At 37.7% G+C, this 20,610-nt stretch overlaps 1 protein-coding gene across 2 annotated transcripts in view; it reads right to left on the bottom strand.

Annotated features, from left to right (window-relative positions):
- SH2D4B (SH2 domain containing 4B) overlaps positions 1-20,610 on the bottom strand; it is a 67,078-nt gene that overhangs the window by 35,356 nt on the left and 11,112 nt on the right. For both annotated transcript variants that reach the window (XM_074590784.1, XM_074590785.1), the window contains 3 exons: positions 18,053-18,212; positions 16,785-16,932; positions 6,736-6,880 (listed from right to left, as the gene is read on the bottom strand). In XM_074590784.1, the coding sequence (XP_074446885.1) occupies positions 6,736-6,880; positions 16,785-16,932; positions 18,053-18,212 (453 nt within the window). The remainder of the gene's footprint in view (positions 1-6,735; positions 6,881-16,784; positions 16,933-18,052; positions 18,213-20,610) is intronic.

The raw sequence follows: 20,610 nt of genomic DNA on the forward strand, positions 1-20,610 counted from the left end.
CATAGAAAACATGAGTAACGGGTTTCACTATTTATCTTACAAGTCATTATTTTTAAGGGTAGATAACGTCATGTAAATATGCTTTTTCAATGGCTCAAGTATATTAGTCACAAAGTTTCTGTGATTTATCCTTTGTAAAGCCACTCAGTAATGGCTGCTTTAAACGTGGACGTTGTGTTTGCAACACCATCAGAGACAGCAAGGAAGATGAGTGCAATGCAGCTTGGTAAGGCATTATAAACCAGTCATTGTTTGTCACAATCACAGTATACAGATCGAGGGCAGACTGCCTGGAGCTTTCTGGGATTCTTTTCTACTGATGTACAGGCTGCCGGGTAATGAAAAAGGCAAGGTATCTTCATGCCCCACTTTTCTCAGCAATAGATACTCTTTTCAACCGACATTCCTACTGTATTTTTGCTAGCTAATAAACCTGGACCTGGACTACATTTTCCCATATGGTATCAAATTTTAATGTTTCTTATCACAAAACAATGGGGAGAGGTAGCATAGTTTGCAACTGTCAAATATCGACATTCAGAAAACTTTTTGAAGGTATGTATGACATGAAGCTTTCCCTATCCATACATATATATGTATAAGTGTTTACATGTATTTATATACCCATATATGCGTCTGTATATATGTCGGGATAGGGAGGGCTGCATGCCATAGACATTTAAATGCATGCCTATAGATTTTTTTATATATACACACACACACACATATAGGCATCTCTTTCATGTTATGAAGAATTTTTATTGAAGAAATTTTATCTGAAGAATTGTATCATTGACCATAGGGACATATAGTACCTCCTAATCCTTTTTTTTTCATTACTGGAGTCCCGATTTTCTCCCTATCCCATTCCTTATAGTTATTTCCCAGAAACCTTTCTCTTTTTCCTCACATTCCTCTTTCTGTAGGAGCTGTCTAGTACAGCTCCTAGCTCCTACTGTGGAGCTGCGTTGCTATGTTATCCCAGATTTCTTTTAAAACTCTCTGACTGGTCAAGGGACTTTGTGTTGGGTAAATAATCGAAGTCACTGACATCAATAACTGGTTTTGGTGACTGGAAACAGTATTGTGGATAAAGATTCATCTGGACATTGCAGTCAGAAATCTACAAAAAAGTTTTCCACTACACTCCAGACAAGATAATGCATGTCACATGAATCATCCTCCCATACCAACACCTCTCACAAATACATATATCTTCAGAAAACCCCTCAAAGTCTGAAGGTAAATCTGGACGTATCTCTGTAGCAGGTTTTTCTTATAATAGAATTTAGTGAATATTCATATTTCTCTCTTTGACTCTGAACCGTCTCACTAGAAATAAGAACTTGATATCTGGATCAAGTCTAGCCCACATATTCTTAGACCGAAGAAGCCATAAATTCTGCATTACTTGCTGTATTTCAGGACACATCATAGCCTTTCACACAAAAAGAAAGCAAAAGTAGTCAGGACTTCTAGCACTATCTTAAGTGGGAACAGATTCCTTTTCTTGACTGGTGCCCTTTTACAGTAAATGTACTTCTGGCGTGACCCCTGTGCAAAGCATTAAATTCAATAGTCAGTATTTTCCGTAGGGAGATTAGATATCTGAATGATGTCTCCCGTCCTTAAAATCTACGAATCATCACCATAGGTCCATATATTTAACACCAGGAATTACTACAAATAATAATCTGCATTTTTTTCATCTTCCTTTTATATTATGGAATAATGTCAGGACTGACAAGTCTGGAAAATGAGGAATTTGATTGATTTATCAAGCTCACAGGAAATCCACCGTCCAGCCAGGTCCCACGAGTCCATCTCCACTACTAGTTTTCTCTTCATGTGTTGGTGATACCAACAAGAGGTACATCCTCCTCCAGCGCTCATAAAATTAAGCACACTTCTGCCCCAATAGCGCTGTACCTTGTGTAGAAATGCCTGAGCTGTTTATACCAGTTAGGTACCAATATGATTGTAGCTACAGTAGAGCAGGCCAGAAATGGGTTACCAAACCCTCCTGGAAAACTGGTAAGACACAGACTGAGGTCTGTGCTGTCATGCTCATATGGTTATCATTACTAGAAACATATAGTTTAAAGACAGCTTGGACATGTCTACATGATCTGCAGTGTGAATGTACTCTAACAACAGAGAAGAAAGCACAAAGCTTGTGTACTCAATAACTCTTACGATCCTATAGGTCTCAATTTACTGTTCAATTTACCTTGAACAGTTTACGAGAACCTGTTATTCCTCTATGCTAACCTAAAATGCAAGATTGCTTTTTATATTTTCATTTAGGTTTGGGAAATCCGTATTAGCAGTCCTGGCAAAGTTCTAATACTAATAATATCTTTTGATACAGATGAGGATTAACTCATGCTGCACTGCAGCTGAAAGTGACCACATAATTTGTGAAAGACTAGGAACTCTTCCTTTTGTATAATTTATTTTGTGCTTTTGAAGACCTGTGAGTTACAGTCAGAGCTATGTGAAAGCAGAAAAAACCCCAAACACATGTGCCATAAATATGCATCCTCATTTTTAAAGTATTTTGTTTCAGCTTTACCCTTGTTAATAATTCTTGGAAGCTTGTTCATGAGCAATTCAAAATGACTACTTAATAGATAAAATTCAATCTTCAAATTTTCTGAGTGCACATACAAATCACTCAGTGTTTTTCCATTTCCTAATTGGAAAATAACTTCCCGCAAATACTCTGCAATATGGCTCCAGTTCAGCAATCTTCTTATCTGAAAGCCTGTGAATAATCCCATCCCTATTCAACAATGCACTCTGAGACCTATTGAAGTTCAGTGAGCACATACTTAAGGTTAAGCACTTGCTTAGTTAATGCATAGCTGAACTGGGGACTACTCACTTTAAAATTCAGCATAGACATAGTTTGTAGAGGAACATAAAAATATAACAATATAAAAGAAGCTACAATGAGTCAGCCTGGTATCCTACTTCCAACAGAGACCAAAACTGGATGCTTAGGGAAAGGTCTAAGAATAGATGAAGTTACTCAACTTTATTTACATTTTTACTGAAATAATTTTTGTCTGGAGATGAGTACAGCTGGTCAGATGGTACCTGAGCACTTCGTAGCTTGATAGAGTTTGCAGAGGATTGCAAGTGTACTAACAGAATGCCTTTTGCAATATTCAATCAGATGAATATTTATTTCATATTTTTTCATATTATGTTTTGCAGATTCCTTCTCGACTCTCACAGAGGGAGGTCACACTTAGAGACTGTGATATAGGGCATTGGTTATTGAATACTCTAGAAAATGGAACAGCCCGTAGAAGGGTTTAAAACTAATCAGAATATATACACTCCTCTATCTAAGCTTGGCCTTAGTTTTCACTCCTCAGTTTCAAAGAGTAAGAGCTTTGAACAGTGGATGCTTTCAGTCTTTTCCACTATTCATCTTCTCATTTGCCAACCAATATACTTGCTCCATGTATTAACTCACAAATGCCCTCTAAAAAACTCCAACATATACCCACTATATGAAATCAAAGTAATTGCTCTTACAACATCTTTTTTTCCTTTTAGTGCTGATTTCTCAAGCTATTCTACGTTTGTTATTTAGTATATTAAAAAGCACTAAAATTATGTATTTCAATTAACACAGCGGTTCTATGGGCTTTTATTGTTGTTTGGCACAATCAGGCAAACAGCAGAAGCAAACTGAACCGAACAACAGAAACTAATATTAGCAACACTTTGGTTATTGCCTTGGCAATAAACAGCTGAGGGATAATGTGATGAGGGGAGATGAATCCTCATCACATTCTAAATTCCATCTACTAAATAAATTAGTAGTGTCATCAATATCATTGCTACATTTGCTCTCCACAATAGCTGCTCTAGCGCTGCTGTTCCTCTTCAGTACTGACCTCCCAGCACTGGTGTCTATGAAGGGCTGACTTCAAGGAGGTAAGGCACAAAGGAGCCTGGCCTTGTTCCTAATGAGCAATACGGTTTCCATTGCAGGTGTGTAGAGACAAAAGACGTTAATATTACATCTGCCTGTAATTCTCTTATGCATTCATGCATTTATTTATCGCTTAGAAAAGTTGACAAGTGGATAGCTTTGCCTAACTTGACTAAATTTCCTCTCAGTGCCCCAAAGGAATATCTGAAGACAAAAGGAAAGGATTATCATTAAAAAGGAAAAAAAAAATAATGTCTGAAACTGAAATAAAAAGTGAAAAAATCTGGTGAACTAGTTCATTGCATAGCAATTTCAGATGTTCCCACTTCCAAATATTTGTTATTGCCTGTCTGCTGGAGGTTCTGGCTTCTGCAGCAAAGTTAAGAAAACCGAATATGTTAACATTCCTCAGGAAGCTCAATGCAACATCTGACGGCATAGTCTAAACCAGCCAGGAACTGGTTTCAGATAAGGCACTAAACACTGCATCTTCATATCTTAAGTTGTCACACCCATTTGCTAATGGAAGGTTCTAAGCCCTCAAACCAACTGGGATAAATTGAGACACTGAGATAAGCATAAGAGGATAAACAAGGATGTGATACACTCTAGTCATTAGTCTGCAGTTAGTTTAATGCTAAATCAATTACTGATAACAGCATAAACTCTGGCAGCACAGAATTTATAGCAGGCTGCAGAACCCAGCTGTGGTGCCGCCAGCGAGAAGGTGCTGAGCTTTTATTTTGCCACGGCAGCACTATTATTGATGCCCAGGCTCCAGAGCTTGAAATGACGCGAGCTGCAGTTGGTCGCCCTTTTGACCACAAGCAGACAGGTCTATAGGTACTGAGGCACGCAGGCTGAAGGTGACAGAGCTCCTTCAGAGCACAAACAATACTCCAAAGATTACACAAGAAAAAATACTGGGGATACGTTATATCCATCAGCATAGGATCCAGTTGAAAGTGTTTTGACAAACCAAGAATGCCATTACAGAAATCACGTTCAAAACCTTTCATAGCTTGTTCCTTTCCTCTCTGCTTCCTTACATCATTCCTCTATTGCGTTTCTGATATCTGTCCCTGTACAACCAGCATTCCTTGAGAAAACTGAGACAATAATTTCAAACCTCAGTTACCTCTTTAATGCAACAGTAAGAAAACGATAGCTGGTTTTAGTAACGTTTACAGTATTTTATTTTATTGACAATTTCAGTGTAAGGATAGGCTGGATTTTAATTTTTTTTATAACGTGGTTGCAACTGTATTTTCTTTCCTTATTTACCATCAATGATATGCTAAAGTACATAACACCATCCTCTATGCTACGTTGCCAGCTGAGGCTAATTGACAATGCCTCATTTTGTACAAAATTAAAATTAAAGGGCTATTTTTTCCCCCAACTCATTCTGCTCTTAAAAACCCAAAATACAAAAAACTACGGTTTTCCTTTCCGAATAAACACTTACACCTGGATTTAGATAATTCTTTAGGAAATAATTACCTTCTCTTTATTGACAGTGTAATATACAGAGTCTTTATTGATCAAAAATGAGCATAGCCAGCTATGAGCTTGGAAAATTGCACCAGTGTATCTCATATAGATTTAATTCATGTTGAACAGAATGATTCACTATCACATTAATCCCAGGTAATAGGACTTGAGTAATTAGTCTTCGAGAACTCCTGAACTGATGACTAAAACCATAAAATAAACTCATTGCATATTTTGATACATTTCTTTTACTTCTGTCAGGAAATAAGTAACACTACAGCAATATTTTCTTCCTACTTCATGAGGTATTTCATGCAACACATACTGACTATCGGCTCCCTAAAACTCCACTTTTAGTATTAGTTGATTAACCTTTGTGTTATATATAATTAATATAACAACCTCACATGAGCTAAAACATTCCAATCGTTACATTTCTTTTTTCTGCAGAGTAATCAAATCAGTATAGATATGGCAAATAAAATAATCTTCCCCCCCCAAAAAAATGAACAATTCTTATCGCAAACAAATTTCCTACTTCTAAAGCTAACTGTACAGTAGACTCCAGATGCAGTAGACATACATTTCATTCACAATAACCTATTAAGTCTTATTTACTCATAAAGTGGACCTTTACTTACCTACAGTATGTATACGTATATATAGTAACATATTTTTTCTGTTCCTTAGAGGCTTTTAAAACTCACTAATGTATTTTTAAATTAATCACAATGATGATATTAGTAAAGAATTTCAGGGTGACTAGAAAGGAAAAGCACCTCCATAGCGTGAGATCATGATCATAAGGATATTTTTCAGGGCAACAATCTACGCATTATTTACTGTAATCTTTTGAAATGGAGTTTCAGTGCTGATATCATAGCTTGACCCCATCACCATATGGAAGTAATTAAAATACAGATGAAGACAGATTTTACCTCTTCAGAGACAGTTGAGGACACGCTGTCAAAATAACTGTGTCCAGAATTATTATTACTAAGCCAAAATTGTTAATTAATTACATTAGACAAAAATTAATGATCTCAGTCACTGTACACGAAAAATTTTCTATAAGGCATTGACACAGGTTCTTATTCAGAAAGAAATGTGAAATGTGGTAAACTCACAGTAACTTCTATTTGTCAAGCTGGTAATTTCCTGCAAAATAATACAGCATTTTGCATTGCTTTAGGTAGAAGAGATTTTTGGCAGTATCTTTTTGCATTCTACAAGTCTCTCTTTATTTACTTTTGGAAATGCATTAATCCCGTGAAGGTAATTTTACTCACACTGTTCTTCCCACTCCTGGTCATCGTCACTGTGTTGACTATGCTGCTGAGCTTGCTTGAGGCTCAGATACAACTCTTTTGCTCGGATTTCTTCCTGCTGCCTTATTTGTTCTTCACCCTTTTGTCTTTCCTCTTCTTCTCTTTTCTAGGCAAAATGAAGTAAAACAGAGGTGACTAAAGAGGAAGAATGTGCCAAAAGTTAGGACACTGCTTCAGTTGCTTCCTCCCACAAAGTAGCTACGTTACCTTGGACAAATCACTGTCTCTTCTAACTTTGGGTTTCTCACCTTTCACAACAGGCTAATAGAAGCTTCCTACCTCTTAGGAATTTCTGAGGAAGGTATGTTTGGAGATGCACGGGTATCACAGCAATAAGGAATACGTAAAGGTATCTAAGACCTGAATCTATATGGAAAACATGTTTTGTCACGTGGCACCAGAGCCTGTGCTATCCTGCAATCCATAAACAGTGCTCATTTTAAGTCCACAGTATTCCCATTGGAGATATCAAGGTCACTCCAGCAGTATACACATCATCTACTGAATCCGTAAAATTCAGTAACGGATTTACTGGTGTTCTTAGTTTAGCAACTGTCACGATGTGTCATCATAACCAACGCAGAGAATAATGTCTTCCAAATACCAAGATCATTACATTCTGGAAGACGAGCCAGATCCTTCAGCACACACTAGTCACTTTGCAAAATGTAGCTAAAAGTAACATACAAAAAAGTTCCCTTCCAAGAAGACCTTAAAGGAGATGGAAGTCTGATAAAGATTGCCCCTACATCTGGCCTTCTGCATGCTACCAATAACACGGGAGCTTGATTACTGCAGAAATAGGAATCTGTATCTGTTTTCCAATAAATTTTCCCAATTTCCTTAGGTAGCGAAGAAGCAAATTTAATTCATTCTTCAATTGACCCCCCAAAAAAACGCCAAAACTGAACTTCATGAAGGGTTATTTGTATTATTGAAATAATTTGAATTACGAATAAGAACAGGTGTTTATTTAATTTTATAATGGAACCAACACTATACCCTTTTGGGTAACAAACTGATGGAGAAGAATTTTGTTATAAGTCATTGAGTAAAATCACTCTCAGTTACTAACCTAGTTACCTAACCTAAACTATAACTAAGCAAAGCCCAAAGTAGATTGTGAGTTGTTGCAAAATGTTAATCCTGTCAAATTTCTGGGGTGAAGCAACTGACGGCCAGCTGAATAAAATCTGATGAAACTCTGCTTTTTACGTTAGGCAGTTTGGGGGAGATCCTTCTGTCTTCCTTAAATAACTTTTGTTTATTAAAGGTCAGATCTTTGCATTTTCCTAACTTTGCACCTTTTCAGTGTGATTTTAATGTTTCACTGCAATGGGACCAGCAATAGTTGAGCACAGGGGAAAAAAACAACCAAACAAAACCCCATGATTACTTTAAACCAGAAAACAATTTTCTCAAATGCACCAACACATTCTATCAATCAGCTGAGCTGATATATTTGACCAAATGTTTAGCTACAGACATTGTACCGGTAATTTCTTTTTTTTTAAGACATGGTATGATGTAAATTCTGAAAATTATGTTCAGATGGGATTGTGCTCCTGCTCTCAAAGGGGAATCAAACATATTTACCTTCCCTTTTATTATACCATATTTGTGCACTGTGAACTTTGTGGAAGGGCATATTTTCTAAGTTTGAAAACAAACTTTTGTCACAGCAGGATTCACAGCATGACCAAAACAATCCACGGTCTTTTTTAATAAATACTACAAATATGAGTGGAAAGATTTAAAAAATGGGACTAAAACCTGAATTCTATTATTCTCCTAAACTCAGTCTGTGGGTTCAGGAGATGCAAAACAGCTTTCATGATGTTACTCATAATCCTGCAAGAAGTAACTTGCATACTTAATTTTTTTACACGTAGATTGTTCCTGTTCAGTGTTTGAAGATGCTACTTATAGGAAAATTCACACTATATACAAATGTTTGTTATAATTCACTGTCTTTTTAGGCTGAAATGGGTTGAACCATCAAAAAGTTACATTAATTTAGTAAAAGTCTATAATAATTGATTAACACTTTCCTACAGTAAATAGTTTGTGTTTTATAATACATTGGAAAAGTACTCATCCAGAAGTTGTCTGTCCTGTCTTACCACCTGCTAGGGCACAAATACCAAAAGCAGCACAAATATAGTAATATGAACATCCAAACAATGTTATTGTTTAATGCCCCTAAGAGGGATGCATACACGTTTTCCCAATTGTGAAACAGGTATCTGGAATTTCTGTCTGGGAAACAGCAAAAAATCTTTTGTGCACCATAGGGAAGGAAAGGCTTATTTTTCTCTCTTCCTTCCCCCGCCCCCAGTTCTCTCTAGCTCTGCAGAAGTTATCTATCTGTTGTTAACCAGAAATCTGGCATTAAAGGAAGAAAACTCTAATTCTTTTCAGAAGACAGCTTTCCAAAGCAAACAGTATTGCTGTTTGCAACCTCTAGAAGTTCAGTGAGGGCCAGAAGCAGCAGGAGAAGTCTGGACTCTTTGATTGTTCTGGTCGTGGATCACAACAGCATGTTTAAGGAAGAATGACGTGTTATATTTGCATGAATATGGAAATAACAGTGTAAATCCAAGTGTGAATAAACAAGGACAGGTGTCTTGAGCGTCACAGGGTTGGTTTACTTTGGAATAGTCAGCCAGCTGACACAGCTCTAAATGCTTTTGTCCACTGACAATTCAAAAAGACTGAAAAGAAGTAAGCAATTTAGCAGTGACAGGCAACGCCATCCTCAGAGTGGGAAAATGAAACAAATGCAAGTCTCCACCCTTTGAAAGAGCGCAACCACTTTTCCATTTCCCTAAGTAACATAAAACAACATTTCACCATTTAGCATAGCTGAGCTCCCCCAGTTTACACCAGCAGAGGATCTGGCTTCTTGATAATACAACAAATCAAAAGACATGAAATATTGGGTATTAATAGTGATGTACCTGTGTAGAGAATAATAGTTCCATAACACACATGATGTACAATAAATTAGGCTGATCTTATTATTTCTGAGAAAGAAAAGCCTAGTTTTGTTCTTCAATCAATTTTTTATATTTTAATGCTAGTATATTTGATTATTTCTAAATTCATCCTCCCATTGTTATCTCCCGAGTCCTAAAAAGATTAGCTGAGTGGGCAGTTCATTATTTTTGAAAAGGCAATGCTTTTAGGAAGCACTGATTTCAAAGCCCAGGAGCTTCTTCAGAATAAAAAAAAATAAATTTAAAAAATAAATTATATTTTTACATATCCCATAGAATTAAGGATTCTATATATCAGTTGCTAGTAAATGGCTTTATTCTCTTCTTGGAAAAAGTATGCAATCAGCTATTCTTTATTCTTATAAGGAGAATATTTATTTACTTAGCTTCACTGCCCAAAATATACAATATATCTAGGCTATCTTTTCAGGAAGATGGACAGACACAGAGGTAATCCCTGAATCACACATGAGTTTTGTCACAAGTTTTGTTTTTTTAATATAGCTACAGTTGAAGCATTTGTAGTAAAAACATGAAGGTGTCCAAAAAAAAACAAATCAAAAAAACAACAAATCAGAATTCAGGTGGAGTTTGAGTTCTCAATGGAAAGCAGTAATGCCTACTAAGAAAATTCTACTTTTTTTTTTTTTTAGTGAGAAGGAGATTTACATCAAAGAAGAAATAATAAGAACAACAAAAGCCTCAAATGCTGATACTTGATTCTGAATTCCGAAAACTTTTTCATCTCATTTTCCTTTTTAAGGGAAGCAAAATTTTAAATAAAATTTTGAATTTTATTTATTCAAATTAGCACATGAATGCATGTGCAAGTATATTGTGCAACTCCTTAAAGGTGCGCGAGGAGAAACAACCCTTGTTAGTATGACGCAGGAAAGAAAACTCATCGATTTGTCAAGTATGAGTAAAATGTGTGTGTTTATATTTAAAATGAACAGCAGTTGAACTTTTCACATTTACTCCACTGGAAGAATACAGCAACCAGTTTATCTGCTTCTCCCTGTGAACCCAACTCTGCACACCAGAGCTAAGAGTGAAGAGCTATAATAATCTTGTTGATTACAAGTTGAGAGAGGTCGTATCGTGTGCCGTTACCCTGTCAGCTCTTCCAGTATAGTTAAGGAGGTGACAATTCAGTACGTGGTTGCAAATTGCCAGGAAATACTAACCTGCTGCGACGAATCTCACTGGCAATTCAATAGGCAGCAGTAATCTTCTCCAGTTTTATCTCCACGGGAGAATTTGAACATGCTAAATGATCTTATCTAGCCTCTGGCAGTTCAGCATTTACCACAAACTTGTTACTTGTTACTGTAATTGTGTGCATCACTAGCTTTACTACAGCCAGCTCTGAATAATATTCAATATTAGCAATGGTTAGCTTCTAATGTATCAGTCCAATGCAGATGAGAGGAGATTAGGTCAGCATTTATTTTTTGCCGCAGAAAGATTTTTTTAAAAATGCACTGAGGAAAAGCCAAAATACAGCAATTTTTTTATTTTTTTTTTTTTAACAATGGAAAACTGAGTTTCTGGCTGCCATGGCTCCTGGGGTCTCTCTGGGGAGTTTTATAGAATGCAGGGCAGCTGAATGACTGCCATCCTGCTCAGCGCAAAACCTACAAGACATATTTGTTACAACAGCCCCCTCCGAAGCATGGGATGCCCGGTATTCCCTCAATGCTTCGGGCTGGCAGGAAGAGTCTTGGCAGCCCTGAGAGCTGCAGCTAGTCAGCCCCTAACAGCTGCTCCGAATCTCCTGAGACCCCTCAGCAATCACCCCTGCGCCACGGCAGACATTCCGGCTGCCTGCCGCAGATATGAGAGCACAGCTCCTCTTCAGACCTGAGCCCTTAGGACTCCCTGCTGTGAAGAAGGGAATGTGGAAACCCCAGGGTCCCCGGCTCCAGGACAGCCTGTTGTCAGCAAGGCTGACGCAGCAGGATGAATCCAGAGACCGGCGTTCTCCACAAACCCACCTGACAGTTTCCAACAGAGCTGTGAGTGAGTATCAGCAGAAATACGTCCAACTCCTTACCAACCTTTTTCTGAAAAAATTCCCTTACCTGCCTCAGAAAATAAAGTGTTTGCAGAGACATTATTTTCTTCTCTACTACCGGTGTCTCAAAAGGAACACAGGGTTTGCATCACTTCACTGTGCAGGTATTTGCACAGAGACAAATATACAAAATAGAGTCATGCTTTATGTAGAAGAAGTTATGTCTCCATCACGGATATGCCCCAGGACACGCTGTTCACACACAGCTCATGTAGGGAGGTAAAAACACTCTCTGGTTCACAAAGACCCTCTTTTAGATGAGACAGAAGACAAAGCTAAGGCCCATTCCTGATTGGGAGATGTACTGCATGTGCTGGAGCAGACTCTGCTTGGGTAACTTGCCATAGATCCAGTGACAACCTACTAAGAGTTTGTCTCTGGATCTTAGGGACGCTTCACAGCTTGAATTCCTGATATGTAAACTATCCTTATTAATGGCTCAGATTTTCCCATTTACCCGTGGAAAATATAAGAGCTTCGATAGTTTTCACTAGTGATCCAGCAGATGTCATTACTGATGTCACTGGGGAAAAGATTTTTCTTTAAAATTAATGTCACAGTTCCTCACAAGTAGGATAGAAAACCCTGAAGACCACATTCCCAGGAGAAACTAACAGCTGCCTCACTGTTAAAGAGACAGCTCTATAGAAAAAAAGAATTTCTGAACTGAGGTCGCACAAGAGAAAACAAAACTAAGCATTACTGAATTATTGTAATTGTGATTGAATGGACCCAACTGAGGCATTTTCAGAATGAACTGGGTGTCAAGCCCCATCAAGAAGCTGTTGTCATATTCCTGGACTCTAAATATGCTGTCCTTGGGAAAGAGTTCAATGATTTCTTGGCACAGCAAAGCACAGAGCTGAACTTACAACTTATCTGCACTTAAACATAACCAGCCCACTCAAGCGCTGGATGTTTACTTGGAGACAAGAGGGTTTTTGAGATCAGGACAGAACACTTACTGTTCTATCATAAGGAGCCCACAGTACTGTAAGTGGCAATGGTGACATTTTACTGTATTCCTAAACTCTACACGTGGCAGCAATTGTCTGAAGAATCAGGTCCACAGCACTTTTGGGCACAGTAAAGCACTCAGATGTGTGTTGAAAGCCCATCCAAGTCAATGGGACTGAAGTGTGTCCTTTCTATTACGCATAAGTTGTCTTTATTAGAGACTTCCTGAACTGAAGCACTAATTATCCTGTTCCTCTCTGAAGGTTGATTGTAAACCTGTTGTCTTTGATGAGAACAGAAACAGCCAGGACATAGAAACTCTTGGATCCATGTCTTCAAAAAAGCTCACTTCACTGACCACAATCCCAACTGGAATTAAAGGTCATCAACTTGCATCCAAAAAAGAAACAAAATTGTGGAAGGAAATTATAATGCACTGTTACTGTCCTGTTGCCTATCAAGAGAATAAGGATTATTTCTCCTTAAGCGCCACTGCCATTAAAACTCCCACTAAATATTTTTTTATGAAGAAAAATAATGCCGATAGAAGTTTATATGCAGCTTTTGGTTAACACACATTTCACCTCCCAAGCAATTTTTAAGAAGCAATTTAGCTTTATTGTCAACTGTGCTTATATTATGAAATTTGGCAGGTATCTGATGTTGTCCTACAGATAGTACTTTACTACTAACGTTCTCTTGCTTTATGCAGACCACATGAAGAGGAAGCTGAGAGAACATCTCTCTGTTCTTTCTAAATGTAGCTGAAGGATACCAGCCACCCCTGGCTGGCTGACACTCATACCTTTAATTTGCCCTAGCTCTCACATTGTTCATGACTCTTAATGACAGCAACTGATAAGAATAGGAAATTATGCCTATGATCTCATAGCCTTTGTGAATTAGCAAAAAGATTAATGATAGTAATTGGCTCTCTTATTTGTCCTTTGCAATAGGTGCATAAAAGAATAGCTGTCCTTAAACTGCAAAAATAGAGCAGTCAACATTTAGTCAACATTTATATTCTCGCTTCATAAATTAAAGGCATTTCTGCTTAAGAAACACCAAGGAAAGCAATACTTTTCTAATAGTGCTGGAAAAGGAAGCAGGGATCATCATTCACTTTGATATGTGAGATACCATTTATCTAGTGCAGACAGCCCTAAAGTCCCATGATAGGTCAAGAGGAATAAAAGTGTTTTAAAAAGGAGTGTTTGTGATACAATATGGTTAGAAATTAAATACATCAGCAAAAGCACAGCGTTTCAATCTCCCGAGTCAAAACGCTTCATGAGGATGAAGCATTAGCAAAGACTGAACTTTTCATACCCCAGTTTGGAGACCACTTTAAACACAGTCTGGCCATCATCACAGATGGATGATTACCAATGCATTAAATATTTTAAACCTGTTAAAGTGGGCTTGCGAACTGATCTGCATCTCATTCCACACCCTGAATCATTTATGAAAGGTATATTTCCTCATGATTTCAATGATTGCAGTCATACATGAGTAGATTCATTAATTCGTCTTTTTCTCGATGCCTTAGTTCTATTCACTTTTTGTAGTTGGAGGTAGATGCCAGAAACATAACTTTTCTATTTTCCTGTCTAGGTACCTTTTCACTATTTCAGCCTGTAAATGTTTCATGTACCTCCTCCACTGCACAAAAAAGGGTAAAATGGGAAGGAGAAGGAAAGCCAAGTGAGCTTAAATAAGCCACTGGACAGAAGTTAACAACTCCCCCATATTAAGTTGTGAGATTTACTTGCCTTTGAAATGCCTTTACCGTTTTTAAGTAGTTCTACAGCACTATGTATGAGATCTGCTCTTTCAAAACCAAGTAATAGATAAGCTGCTTTTCTGAGTAGCAAAGGTGTGGTGTAATAGTACCAGGGATCGATCCTGCATTTGGGTCTCTGCTGGTGGAACCCTATGTTAGTCCACATCCCTCCTGACAAATCTCAAACTACAGACCTAACTGAAGACCCAGGGCTGGAAGTGTAATTAGACTAGGTTGTATTAATCACCGAATGCCAGGAGCACACTCAATAAAAGGGTGTTTAAAAAATAACCACCACATAATGTCTTCTTTCCAAACTCATTCTTGAAGCCAAAATGTTAATTTCTGCTGGGTCTTGTCTTAAAAATTTTGGTTCATTTATTTATTTTTTTTGCAAATATTCTCTTCAAATGCTTGATTTAAAGGAAACCATAGGGAAAAATAAGGGTTTCTGTTTCTTTGATAAAATAAAGATATTGGCAACTTTATGAATAGGGCCAAAGAAATCCTGGCCAAAGCTTAGTATTTGAAATTCAAAGTAGAAACTGAACCAAATACTCATCCCATTTACAGCAGTGCGATTCTTGCTCCTAGCAAGCACACGGTTGGATGGAGGATACCTGCTCACTTCCCGAGAAACAGTGGGAACACAGATCACTGTGACATTACCTTTCCATCAACGTGGAAACGAGCAGAATTTGGTGCCATTCCTTTTAAACTGTATCAACTGAAAGACTAGTTTTCCTTAATAGAAAATGATTACTGCTTGCCACTAAGAGTCTCACAAGTTGCTCACTTTGCTTTTTGAAAAAGTCTATTTGAAACAGAAGAACAATAATGAGCTTGTGGACACTGACCCCATCAAGTGCACTGTAAATCAACCACAGAGGTATAAGCGAACAGGCCTGTATCAGTCTTTGTTCATGAGAGCTTTGCTTTCTGAAAAGCAGAGGAAACAGTGTTTAATTAGTCGCTCTGCTCATTATTCATACATTAACAAATACACTTGAAAGGTATAGTTTCATTACTCATTGACACCAAATTTCAAAGGCCCTGTTCTCTCCTATGAATTCAAATTAATTGTGCAAAGGTAAATCAGCAACTTTGTGCAGAGGAGGCCACAGGAACTGCGCTTGCTTTGTGCTACATAACCACCCGCAAATCCCAGTCCCACTGTTTAGAGAATGACAAGTAACTTGCTGACTCCAGCTTGTAATCAAACTGCATAAATTTAACACTGAGGTTTTCAGCATTCCTCCCATCACAGAGGGACAAGGCGGGAGTCTATCTCCACTTTCTACACCTTTAATCACCGTCCCAGGATGGGGGGAAATGACATAGCAAGCTGTCAGCAGGGGAGAGGCGCACAGACAGATGTTACTGGATGTAGATCTCCTAGAAGTCATACTTTGCTACAGGCTTTCTCCATGGAAGCCCAGCCTCACCAATCTTGTGCAGCCCCAGAGTGCACACCCCAGACTCAGAAGACTGTGATAACTTTCCTGCACACTAAATCAATTATATTTTGTTTTCTCATTTTTAAACAAGTTTTTAACTTTATAAAGTAATATGAGAAAGGTAGACAGAGGTCTTCTTTTCCTGTTTAGTTTTCAAATTGTTATTTTCAACAAAAAAATGTGAAAAAATATTCTTGCAAGCAAGCATTAAAATATTATAAGTGAGCTCATAGAAAATACATGACGAAGTTAATAAAAATCAGGCAAATTAACTTCTCCCAGCAAAGCCAACTGGACTTTTCCCATATGTTGAGTAGGAGAAGGATCCACCCCTTGTTATCTTAAAGAAAGTAGTGACAGAATTGTCAAGTTAAAAATGTGAACAACTCCTCTGAAATACACAAAATATGTTCAAGCAAACTTAAAATGAGACATTTGACAATTGTACATTTTTCCCCCCAGTATGATTCACTCAGCACAGCTGACTGAACAATTCTGTAAATGTGTGAGCTGAATAACCAGTTTGATTGTCCTGACACTTTTGAATGAGATATGTAATTTTTTCACATCACTCACCCAGCTGTTCTGGTGAACACCATGTAGCTATTTGTATATTCCAGGACAAAAAATTACAATTCTGGGTTTTAAAGCTTATTAATAAACATGCACTGAAGGTGACAAGAACTTTGAATCTATATAAAAACACTATTTAAAAAGCTAAATCGTTCTATGCAAACCTTCAGTTCCTCCTGAATTTTTTCCTCCTCCAATTTGGCAGCTTTCCGATCTTCTATTTCTATTTTCCATTTTTCTGCCACTATTCTGGCTTTTTCTTGAGCCATAGCATCCCGGAATTTCTTTGTAATTTCAGCCTCCTTTTGTCTCCTTCAGAAAAGAATTTGAAAATAAGATTAATTTAAGATGCTGATTATTTTTTTTTTAAATCGAGGATCAATACTTGCTCACTGGTTGCAACAAATAATTAGCATAAGACTTCATGGAAATACAAAAGGAAAGAATTAAAATGTATTTAACAAGAGACCTACCACAAATCAGATTTGACAAAACTATCCGGAAAACAGACATTTTCAATTTTTGATAAATGACTAATTAAAATAGCACCTTCTAAATTAGAGAAGTATTTCTTGGATGTCTCTGAGTCATACCCTATATTTTTCCTTCCCTGGCTGAAAAAATAGATTTTTCTCTCAGTCTAGCAAAGCATGATCGGGAATTTATTGTCTCTCAAATATCAATGCAAATGTCTGCCAAATTCTCGCACTAGATCGTTTACCAGTACTGACGATGTAAAAGGAACGCAGAGCACAGGTTGGACCTCTTAATCCCCGCTTAAGTATGCAATCACTATAAGCAAGAAGACTCTCATGTGAAAAGGAATAACATAGAATAATCTGATATTTAAACTGTCGCTTTTCAGCGCTGCACTACAAAAGGAAGTGCAGGAGGCAGGTGGCCTACTTCCCAACAATATCAAGCATCAAAACACTTTTGAATCTCTCCCAAAGCTGGAAGAGGCCCTGCTGGAAACACCAGCGTGGCACTTGTGTAATCAGTTTCTGAACTGCTGGGATAAGAACTAATACAAGCAATATGCAAATGAAACCAATTTCAAAAAGGATTTTATGCACCAAATCTCCACTGTGGGCATAGATGTGTGATACAACAAACATTCCTAATTCAATCATCTCACAACCAGATTGTTTCATTTTTATTTATTTAGAAACTGGTCGATGATTTAGAAAAATTCCCCAAAAGAAAAACGTTTGCTTCACTTTTTTTTTTGTTGAAGAGGGGTTTTGTTCTTCAGTGTTCAATAAAAATAAAATTACATTTTTCATGTGCTGAAAAATTGCCAAAACAAGTGAAAGCAAATGTTCACAAAACATACTTACCAATTTCACCCACCATTACCTGCCACCTTTCTACAAGGCCATGTTTCCCATTATGTCAAGTGGACCCTGAATTCAGATTCTTAAATCCTCACCATAGTTCTTCTGCCTCCTTCTGTGCTTGTTGCCTGGCTCGCTCAGCTATTAGCTCCTCTGATATCTGTTCATACGGCTTGTCACCTGGGGCTTCTCCCATAACCCAGACCCAGACCTCACCATCCTTCCCGCGTAGCCACTGCACGTGTTTGCCATTACCTGCAACAGCCACCAAGAAGAAAAAAATATTATAAATACTGGGTCAAATTCTTAAGTAAATATAGATGAAAAGATGAGAAATCTGAAATTTAGAACCATTAAGCTTGCAATTCACAATTCAGAACGCAATGTTACCAAGAAGTTGGATGAAATCTTCAGATTTGATCAATCTACCATGCTGGGGGAAAAAAGGGTTTGTACACTCCAGATCACACAATCTTTAAAGACTCACTGTCCCACAAAAATAAGGAATTATTAATTCTGACATGCATTTCCCAGAATCTAGGTATTATGATCCCTTTTGAATTTTTATAAGTGTATTTTCTTGCTTTACTCAGCAAGGGATGAACAAAGAGAATGGAAAAAGAGATGGAGTGACAACAGCAACCAATGACATTATGCTTCAGCACTGCTTCAGCACATGGAGAATGCCAAGTGTCGAGCATACAGACACTTCATCGAAACACCTGCAAAAAATCCAGGAATTTTGTGCTCCCACTGCGTGAAGGAGGAGTTTGAGAAAGCCTGCATAATCAGAGCACACCGCTCAGCACTGCAGGAGCTTTTCTGGTCAGGTAAGCAGTTGAAAGGGATTAAGTTTCTGGCTCAGTTTTCATGAAAGACACCATGCAAAAATCTATGGTTACTGTGTTGACAGAGCATTTTTAAAAACCCTAAAAAAGCCTGCATGCTCTTCTCATCTTACAAAATAGACTACTTTTGGTGAACCTTCATGTCCAAGAATCAACTACAGCATCCTGCTGACGACACTAGCTTAGATCCTATCTGAATACATCTTCATAGTCACATACACTACCTGATTTAATACGTTTTGGTCTTTTCCTTCTGCTTTTATACATATAACTCACAGGTATTTTATGCGTTTTAGAGGTTCATACTAAGAAACTGATAGAGACACCTCTCATGCATCCATTTTGGTTTTATTTCTTGCAAATTTGTTGAAACTGTTCTTCACAAAAGGAGATTCCACCACAAAGACCATTGCCAGGGTAGACAATGGATGTAAAAGAACACAGACTAAAAGGCCACAAAGGCTCAGCATTTCATCTTGCTTCCCTTATATTACAGTCCACTAGATTTCATCTACTGAGGTTAGTAAATTGTGTGTGGCCACATAGTTTCTGAAAGGTATCCTGTCTCATTTGAAAACGTAAAGAAATGGACAGTTTGCCATTCTTCTAGGTAGTTTTTCTCTGATGCTCCCATAAGAGTCAAAAGAAACCTGGTCCTATTTGAACAGTCAGTCTTCGCTTCCTGTCTTTCTCTACTAGCATCTGCTTTGCTACTCTCACCTTCAACTACCTCTTATTCTACAGTAGGAGTATCCATTTAACCAGATTAAGTTTCCCGATGCACAATCAATAAAGTGTTTTTGACATCCCAGACCGAAGAGAGAAAACTGCAGGAGGGAAGGAAGCGGGGCTGTTGACAGCAGGCAGGGCCAGTGTCAGCCCACACTCGCAAGTGTTGACAATCTGAACGGAAGGCAACTAACATATCAGATCTCGCAATGAAAGCTAATATTCTATATCGAATTTGAAAATGTGATTTGTACGAATACCCAGTGTTGGCCTAACGGTACTGACTTAAAGTGGGGGTGGAAATTTAAGCTAATAAGGTTTTCCTTCAATAACGCCCAAAAGCATTTGCTCTTTCACAGTCTATCACATTATGTCTCAGGTTATAAATGTGAATGTATTTTATTGTGGTTCCTATTCTGCGCATTTCTGTGTTCCTGTCAGCACAACATTTCCATCGTATTTTTTGGACGTAGCCTTTGAACACCGTCTGCTGAGAACGGACTGGCCATATCAGTATTTGTCCACAAGGTTTTCACCTACTGCATTTCATGATAAAGTATCTTGAGGAGTATGGGATGATTTCCCAGGAGTACTGATCCCACATCACCAATGCAGCTTTTGTTTTAAAAGTGGCCCATGTTCCCTTTCCTGCGAGGAATCTAGATATCCTAATTGTTCTCCTTTATTTAGTACTTAAAAGAAAACATTGCAAACAACATGCCTCGTGTTAATTTATTTGTATCATAACTGGTTGATACCACGTACTTCTAGTGTTCTGAGACAACTTCACTACTTCTGCTCATTTATGGGCTTACCCCCTTGTAAAGAGAATTTTAAAAAAACTTTTCAGGCAAGCAGATAAATTTTATCTTTGCTTCTTTACAGGCTTTTTGTGCCAAAGAGTTATTAATATGTTTCTCAGAGGCACAACTTACCCATACTACCCAGACCCGTAAAACAAATAGTTGATTTGTAGACATGTCTTGAGAAATTGTTCTCTCACTTCCTTTTAAAACAATGGATCTCTCTTCTAAAGCTTAGACAGTAGATGTATAAACTCTCTTGAAAACATTGGT

This window comes from Larus michahellis, chromosome 6 (assembly GCF_964199755.1).
Source record: "Larus michahellis chromosome 6, bLarMic1.1, whole genome shotgun sequence".
Taxonomy (NCBI): Eukaryota; Metazoa; Chordata; class Aves; order Charadriiformes; family Laridae; genus Larus; species Larus michahellis.